Source organism: Prionailurus bengalensis, chromosome B4 (assembly GCF_016509475.1).
Source record: "Prionailurus bengalensis isolate Pbe53 chromosome B4, Fcat_Pben_1.1_paternal_pri, whole genome shotgun sequence".
Classification (NCBI taxonomy): Eukaryota; Metazoa; Chordata; class Mammalia; order Carnivora; family Felidae; genus Prionailurus; species Prionailurus bengalensis.
In genome coordinates, this window is record NC_057358.1 from 137,827,501 (window position 1) to 137,836,074 (window position 8,574).

General features: G+C 46.2%; 1 protein-coding gene across 4 annotated transcripts in view; it reads right to left on the minus strand.

Moving 5' to 3' along the window:
• Positions 1-8,496, minus strand: part of SMC1B (structural maintenance of chromosomes 1B) — a 78,231-nt gene extending 69,735 nt beyond the window's left edge. For 2 of the 4 annotated variants that reach the window (XM_043562890.1, XM_043562886.1), the window contains exon 1: positions 8,323-8,495. In XM_043562890.1, the coding sequence (XP_043418825.1) occupies positions 8,323-8,431 (109 nt within the window). In that variant the 5' untranslated portion in view covers positions 8,432-8,495. Of the gene's footprint in view, positions 1-6,999; positions 7,366-8,322 lie in introns of those variants that run through there. The other 2 variants (XM_043562889.1, XM_043562888.1) reach the window with 2 other exon arrangements.
• Between the last annotated feature and the right edge of the window lie 78 nt (positions 8,497-8,574).

An 8,574-nucleotide genomic window follows, 5' to 3' on the forward strand; every position in this document is an offset into this window, starting at 1 on the left:
TTTCAAAGTAAGAAAAAATATTTGCAATGACAAGAATCAGGGCACAGTGAAAACATAGTTATGTTAAAACTGAATGGGGGGCACCTGGGTAGCTCAGTGGGTTAAACGTCTGACTCTTGATTTCAGCTCAGGTCGTAATCTCATCGTTTGTGGGATTAAACCCCACATTGGGCTCTGCGCTGTGAGCATAGAGATTCTCTGCTTAGGATTCTCTGTCCCCCCACCCCCGTCCCTACCCTGCTCACACACAAGTATGCACATGCATGTTCTCTCTCAAAATAAATAAGCTTAAAAAAAAAAAGCCTCAGTTTTATAAACCTTAATGAAATGCTGATTCAGTCATAAATATTATTTGGCATTAAAACCATCTGGGTAGCACACAGGGTAATGTCTCTGACATCAGCTGTAGCAATAGTTTCTAGATAGGTCCCCTGAAGCAAGGGAAATAAAAGCAAAAATAAACTATTGGAACTACATCAAAAAAAAAAAAAAAAGCTTCTGCACAGCAAACAATTAATGAAACTAAAAGACAACCTGTGGAATGGGAGAAGATCTTTGCAAATGACATAGTAAATGATTACTATTTAAAGTATATATAGAAGTTATACAACTCAACACGCAAAATACAAATAATCCAATTGAAAATGCGCAGACAGCATGAACAGACATTTCTCCAAAGAACACATCCAGATGGTCAACAGACACATGGAAAGATGTTCCACATCACTCATCATCGGGGAGATGCAAATCAAAACTACAATGAGGTATCACCTCACACCTGCCACAGTGGCTAAAATCAAAAGCACAAGAAACAACAGGTGTTGGCCAGATGTGGAGAAAAAGAAACCCTTGTCCACTGTTGGTGGGAATGCAGACTGGTGTAGCACTCTGAAAACCAGTATAGAGGTTCCTCAAAAAATTAAAAATAGATCTACCGTATAATCCAGCAATCGCACTACTGGGTATTTACCCAAAGAATACAAAAACACTAACTCAAAATGATATATGTACCCCTATGTTTATAGATGCGCTATTTACATTGGTCAAGGTATGTAAGCAGCCCAGGTGTCCATCAACTGATGAATGGATGAAGGAGATGTGGCATGTACATACAATGGAGTAGCACCCAGTCATAAAAAGGAATGAAATCTTGCCATTTGCAACAACATGGATGGAGCTAGAGAGTACAATGTTAAGTGGAATAAATCGGAGAATGACAAATACCATATGATTTCACTCACGTGGCATTTAAGGAACAAAGGAAGAGAGAGAGAGAGAGACAAACCAAGAAACACTAAGTATAGAGAACAAACATAGTTACCAGAGGATAGTTGGTAGAGGGATGGGTGAAATAGGTTATGGGGAGTAAAGGGGATTAAAGAGTATACTTATCATGATGAATGCTGAGCAATGTATAGAATTTTTCAAACACTGTATCATATTAAAATTTAAAACTTAATAAAATTTAAAAAACTTGGGTAAATGCTTGATAAAGAACATCTGTATAATGTCAAAGCAACACTAGGAGACCAGACTAGTTAGAAGGGAAAAACTAATTGTACAATGTAGTGATCGCTGTCACCACCCTAATCCAGGGGTCAATCTTAGCATCACTAGTGGTAAAACAAATAGGTGTTATGTGATGTAATACCATGAGAAATACACAACATCACCTATGATGGAATCTAGCCAAAACTGCTTAATTTGAACCCATCAGCCTTTTAGGTATTGAATGTTTTCAAATGTCTTTTCCTCATCTATCAAGAAATAAAATGGATCTTCTTTCTTGTGGAAACAAATGAAGATTACCGAGGGAACAGAGTGGCACATAGATTAAAGTAGGGTAAGACCAAAGATTGGGAACTCAGCTAAAAGATTACTGCATTAATCCAAGGAAGAAATGATGAGAGCCTGAAACCCTGAGAGTAGTGGCAAAAGAGGGAAGAGCACAGGTTAGTGTTCTGGGTGTGACAGGGAGAATTTATTTAAAGATGAAGGAGAATTCATTTAGGTGGCAGCCATATGAAACTCCGGGAGTAAAGCACTCTAAGTCCAAGGAACAGCATATGCTAAGACCCTGAAATGGAAATAAGCTTGGTCTGTGTTAAGGAAGGCAAAAAAGAAAAGCAATTCTGACCAAAGCATAGTAAATACAGCGAAAAAGAATATTAAAGAAGAGAAATACACAGAGGCTAGATCATAAAGGCCTTTGGGGATCATGGTAGAAACACCGGATTTCATTCCAAGTGTGGGGGAAAGCCATTCGAGAGTTTTAAACTAGGCAGTGCTCTGATTTATAGATTTCCTTTGTTTGTTAACCACTCACTCTGGGTGCTGTGAAAATGAATTGTAGGGAGACAAGAAAGCAAGCAGAGGGATGTGTTAGGAGGTTATAGCAATAGTCCAAATGAGAGCTCTAGCATCTTCGATTGTGATAGTGGCGAAAAATGGCAAGAAACAACTGGATTCAGGATGTATTTCAGAGGTAGAGTTATTAGGATTTATAGAAGATTAAATGAGGGAAGTGGGGCGTAGAAGGAGGAATAAAGAATGACTCTGGGTTTCTGGTCTGAATAAATGAGTAAACTGCATCCCTTACCAAGCAGGTAAGACCTAGGAAGGAATAAGTTTGTCTCGTGGAAGTGGGGGAGACGAAATTTGCTACTCTTTCTGATTATAGTACTTTATTTTTTTTAGATTTTATTTTCTATGCCCAATGTGGGGTCTGAGCTTGACTGAGCCAGCTAGGCGACTTCTAGGTCTACTAGAAGTAGCAAAAAATGAAAATATGCTGAATATTATAGGCTAGATATATAATTTTGGAAGTCAGTAGCATAAAGATGGCATTTGAAGCCATGAAACTGTATAAGATCCTGTGGGAAAAGAACACAGGGAAGAGAAAGACAAAGGACCTATTTCCAGGGGGTGGGAGGATTCTAGTGCTTAAGAGACCCAGGGGAGAAGCAGCCAATTACTGAGGGCTTACCAGTGAAACAGGAGAAAACCTAGTCGGTACACAAAGTCAAAAAGAGCCAAGTGACCCAAGGGAGGGATGAAATGTGATCTATCATGCCACCTAGACAGCAAGACCTTCCCTTGACCAACTTCTTTAAAAACACCCCCAGTACTTCCTATCTCTGTTTCTATTTTTCTCCTTATTACTTAACACTTTAATATTAAATATACTTTTCATATTTAGTGTGTTGTCTGTCTCTCCACCTTTGAATGTAAGTTCTATATGGAAAGGGATTTTTATGTTTGTTCACTGATGAGAATGGTACATGGCATATAGTAGGCACTCAATCATTTTTAAATGAATGAAATACCACTGATGTATCAAAGGGAATGAGGATAGGAAATTGGCCACTGACTCTTACAAGATGTAGGTCAACAGTGACATAGAGAAATTTCAGTGGAGCTTGAAAACTTGAAATCACACTTGAAAACTGAATCAAGAGCACTGAGAATGGCTCAAAGAGTTTCACTGTATTGATAAATTGGGGCAATAGCCTAAAGAGACAGTGAAGTTCAAGGGATTTTCCCCCAGGCATTTCATAAAATTTTTTTCAACTTATTTATTTTGAGAGAGGCAGAGAGAGCGAGCGCAAGTGGGGGAGAAGGGCAGAGAGAGAATACCAAGCAGGCTCCACACTCCACGCTGTGCCCAAAGTGCAATCCTATGATATAGTAAGATCATGACCTGAGCCAAAATCAACAGTCAGATGCTTAACCAACTGAGTCACCCAGGCGCCCCTATAAAATTTTCAAACATACAAGAAAGTTGAAAGAATTTCATAGTAAACACCCATACATTTACCACTAAATTCTACAATTAACATTGTACTATACTTTCTTTTCATACAGCTATATCCCCTCTATGTTATAAGAGTGATAATAAGACATGTATTAATGCCAATGAAAACTACCCAATAAGGGAGAAAGATAAAATCCAGAGAAAGAAATACAAAATAAAAGGGGGAAGGATTTAAAACAGAGGTGGAGAGGACTCAGGTACACTTGTAGTACTTCTCTGCTAAATATGCTTCTAAGTCTACCATTTTCTTCCATAAAGTTAAATATATCACCCTGGCAAGGACTGACCCAAAAGGATTTCAACGTTATATCCTGCCGCTCCTCTACACATTCTCGCCAATTTGGACTATTAGCTGTCCCACCGACAGACCTTCCCAGACCCCTGGAAAAACACTCTTTACTCTTTGAGCCAGTTCAAATGATGATTCCTCTAGAAAACCTTCCCTAATCTTGACCTCTTCTTGTCCATACCTCCCCAAATCAGATCTAGTATTTTCCTTGCTTAAAGTTCCATAAACAATGTTACTGGGTCTTCTATTTCAATTAGTGTATTTTCTTATACTCCCTAAACCCTGAGAGCAGAAGCTGTCTTATAATACATACCTTCTTCTGCTTCTAACACTATGTATATGCAAAAACTATTTGCTAAATTCAAGTGGAGAACACTAAGGTTAAAATCAAAATGACATTTTTCCCAGTACCACAAGCAATCAACATTAGATTTACTAAAAACAAATGAGAACATGTCAAATTTTGACAGGTGGTGACAATAGGAAATTATTACAAAAAGTATGACTAACTAGCTAAATTGAAGCTTAAGAGAAAATGAATGTAACAGGTAATTATCAATTTGTTTAATAAAATCTACCTAAATGTGCCAGTAATTCCGTAAGATTATTTATTAAAAGATGACTTATTAACAAGTGTTCAAATGAATATAAATGAAATACCACCCATTAAATTAGTCTTGGATGAGTATTATACTGAATTTTAGCCTTTGTATAGAAGGAGAATGTGAATAGCTCACGCAAAATTCAGCAAGAAGTAAACCAGAAATTTTTGTTGTAGAGAGATTATATTAAAGGCAATGCTAAAAGAATCCATGGCTGGCTTTCTATGGTTCTAAGCAAAGTCTCTGGGTTACCACAAATTCTCAAGAGGGAAGTGCAGCTTCCAGGGCACCGGGACAAGAGGAATTTATGAAGGCATTTTCACAATAACCTTAAGATTTGTTGTTAATCACAATATGTATTGTTGAATTAAGATAAGAGATAAGAATATTTTGAAACTTACAGTTTGGCACTAGTTTTAAAAAGTTCAAAACATCACTTCAACACAATCTTGAGTGGTAATGGGCAAGTATTTTAGGCTGACTGTAGTATAAGATTTCATGTAAACACACATTCAAAATATTACACTGTTGTAAGTACAAAACACAATTGAGCAACCCTTCACATAATCACCAGTTAAAAGGTGAAGAAAATCAACTGATGGTGGGTCTGGTAACCTGATACATGAGTGAAGGTTAGGGTAAGAACATAAGGAATGTTTATAATAATTATCTTTTCAGTGTCTTTTTGACAACAGAATCAAGCGTGAATGAGGAAGTATATTACACAGAAGATGCATGAAAATCCTCAATTATGTGCATATTTCCAAGCTTACCTATTCTTTCACATACACTAACTGCAAAGAAAGCATTAAACAGTAGTTATCTTTATAAAGCAACAGAAGTTTCACAACAGTTTCATAATAATTATACGTCAGGTTGGAGTGCCAGGAAAACACAAATTTCAGTTTCCTACTCAAGGTCTGTCAAATAAGTTAATTTATTCAGGCAAACATTATCTTTCAACCCAAGAATGGTTTCCGGGCTCAGAAAGGAAATCTGGACTGAGAGCCAAAAGAAGACTCGAGAGTTAGGAAAAATCTCAAAGTAACTATCATTTCAGGCTCTCCAGCAGCCGGGGTCATTACATCTCTTGTTTCTTATCACAGAGCAGTGGGGAGCCTGGCCAGGCCCGAACTCGAACTCAAGTCCAGGCTCTGCCCCTTACTGGGCAACCTTGGAAAGTCATCTGGCCCCTCTGAACCTGTTTCCTAAACCATAAAATGGGTTAATACCCATTTATGAGGGTTAAACAGAAATAGGGGTGCCAGGAACTTGGTGAGACTCCATGCATGCCATTATTATTACAATATTCCTGTGTAGAAAGTTCCTTGAATCCAAAATGTTGTTCAGGCTCCTTAGAACCAATTATTTCCTTCACATCTCACTCTCCATCTTTGGAGGAGGAAGGGAAGGGGATGGCGAGGAGAAGTGTAGAGAGTAAGACAGAGCCACTGACGTCAAGCAGGGGCCTGTGTCAACGACAGAGCAGCTCAGGGCACTGCAGCTGAGACCGGATATCACCCAGACCAGTATCAGCTGGTGACACAGTCAGAACTGATAACCAGCAGAAGGAAAGAGAGAGGACGGCAAAGGCCAGGCCTGATCAAACCCCTTTAAAAAGAGAGGATGGGGGGGACACCTGGGAGGCTCGGTCAGGTAAGCCTCTGACTCTTGATTTCTGCTCAGATCGTGATCTCACCATCAGGAGGGTAATAAGCCTTGTGGGGGCTCCAAGCTGAGTGTGGAGCTCGCTTAAGAGTCTCTCCCTCCCTCTCCCCCTGCCCTCCCCCATTTGGGCACGTGAGCCTGCACGCTCTCTCCATCTCTCTCGCTCATTTAAGAAAAAAAAAAAAGAGGGTGGGGGGGCGCCTGGGTGGCTCAGTTGGTTGAGCTTCCGACTTCGGCTCAGGTCATGATCTCACGGTTCGTGGGTTCAAGCCCCGGGTCGGGCTCTGTGCTGATGGCTCAGAGCCTGGAGCCTGCTTCGGATTCTGTGTCTCCCTCTCTCTCTGCCTCTCCGCTGCTTACGCTCTGTCTCAGAACAAACGTTTTTTAGAAAAGAGGATTTCTGCAGCCAGGTGTCAGACTCCCCAGACACTGACCCCTCTATGTCTGACCACTTCCAAACGGCAGCTGGTGGAAGGCTCTGCAGGGTTGATCTCAGGAAAGAACAGAGGTCCTTCCCCGCTTGGACTTAGAAAGCGAGAAGTACTGAGCAGAGACCCCGACCGACCGAGGCCTCCTCTCAACAGGGCGCTCAGACGGACTCCAGGGTGGGCTGGTTAGCTTCCTACCTCCTGTTCATCTCGCTTTTTTGTGCCTTGCGCTTTGCGGGACGCGTAAGAAGCTAAGCTACACGGCTGGCGAAAGGTGGCTGAGTCTGGAATCCCGAACCTGCTGTATGGTAACCTCGCTTTATAACTGAAACGAGCGGACGCTGTGGGAACAGACACCACCCGCACGTGCGCCGTCACAGCGCGCTGGTGACAAGAGGGAACTAACTAGGAGGGCGGGAGAAGCCACCGCGAAGCTCGCGGAGCCAGCGCAAAGGAGAGGAGGGGCCTGGCCAAACCCGGGGTTGGTGTGCAGGAGGGGTCGTGGCGCAGCTGCAGAGGGCGCGGGGGCCAAGGGGTGGAGGGTCTGGGTCCGGACGCCAGAGGGCGGGGGCCGGCGGCAGAGAGCGAGCGGCAGGGGCTGGGAGTAGAGGGTCTGGCGACGGAGGGGTGGGGGCGGAGGGCAGGGGTGGGCACCCGGCGGCGGGGTCTGGGGGCACAGGGCAGGCGTGGGCGGAGGGCCGGGTGCTGGGGGTGGAGAGTGGGGGGTCTCAGCGGCGTTGGGCCGGGAGCGCAGGGTGGGAGTCTGCGCCCCGCGCGGTTGTTGGAGGGTCTGGGACTGGGGCGGAGGGATCACGGTTCAGGAGGGGGAAGGGCCAAGAGCGCTGGGTGGGAGTTGGGGGGGGGGGGGTTGGTGGCGGAGGGCCGGGGGTGGTGGACGAGGCCCTGGGGCGGAAGGCACCTGGTGGCTGGGGGCACAGAGCGGGGGTGGCCCCCCTGGGGGGTGTTGGCGGAGGGCTGGGGGGTGGAGGGCCAGGGGCTGGGGGCGACGGTGGGCACCTAGCGGCGGGGGTGGGCGCTCGGGAGGTTTGTGGAGGACTGGGGGTGGAGGCTGCGGGTCCCAGCCGGCGGGGGGGGCCGGGAGCGCTGGGCGGGGGTCGGCGCCCGGGGCGCGGGGGGTTGGCGGAGGGCCGGGGGCACCGGGCGGGGGTGGGGGTCGGGGTGGAGGACGAGAGCCAAGGTGGGCACCTGGCGGGGGGGGACGCAGGGCGGGGGTTGGCGCCCGCGGGGTTGGCGGAGGGCCGGGGGCTGCGGGCGGGCACCTGGCGGCGGGGGCCGGGGGCACCGTGTGGGGGTGGGGCGGGGGGCTGGGGGTGGAGGACGAGGGTGAAGGTGGGCACCCGGGGGCTCAGGGCCGGGGGTGGGCGCCCGGGGGGTTGGCGGAGGCCCACGGCCGTAACCCGCCCGCGTCCAGCCCGCTGGGCCGCCCTCACGTCACGTCCCCTCGGGCAAAATGGGTTCTGGGTGACCCGGAAGGGCAGAGGCGTTCAGGGTCCCAGTTACCGGAGCCGTTGGGGCCGATGATGCAGGTGAACCTCCTGAAGGGGCCGATGACCTGGCGGCCCCGCCACGACTTAAAGTTCTCCACGAGCAACACCTCCAAACGGCCCATGGCTGCGCCCTCCGCGCCTCAAGCGGCGTCCGCACACGCCGGCGGGAAAGCGCGGGAAGTGCTTGCGGCATCTCGCGAGAGGAGAGCGAGACTCCGGCGAGCGCCGCGCGGTTCCCAAGCAACCGGGTTGTTTACGTGTCCGA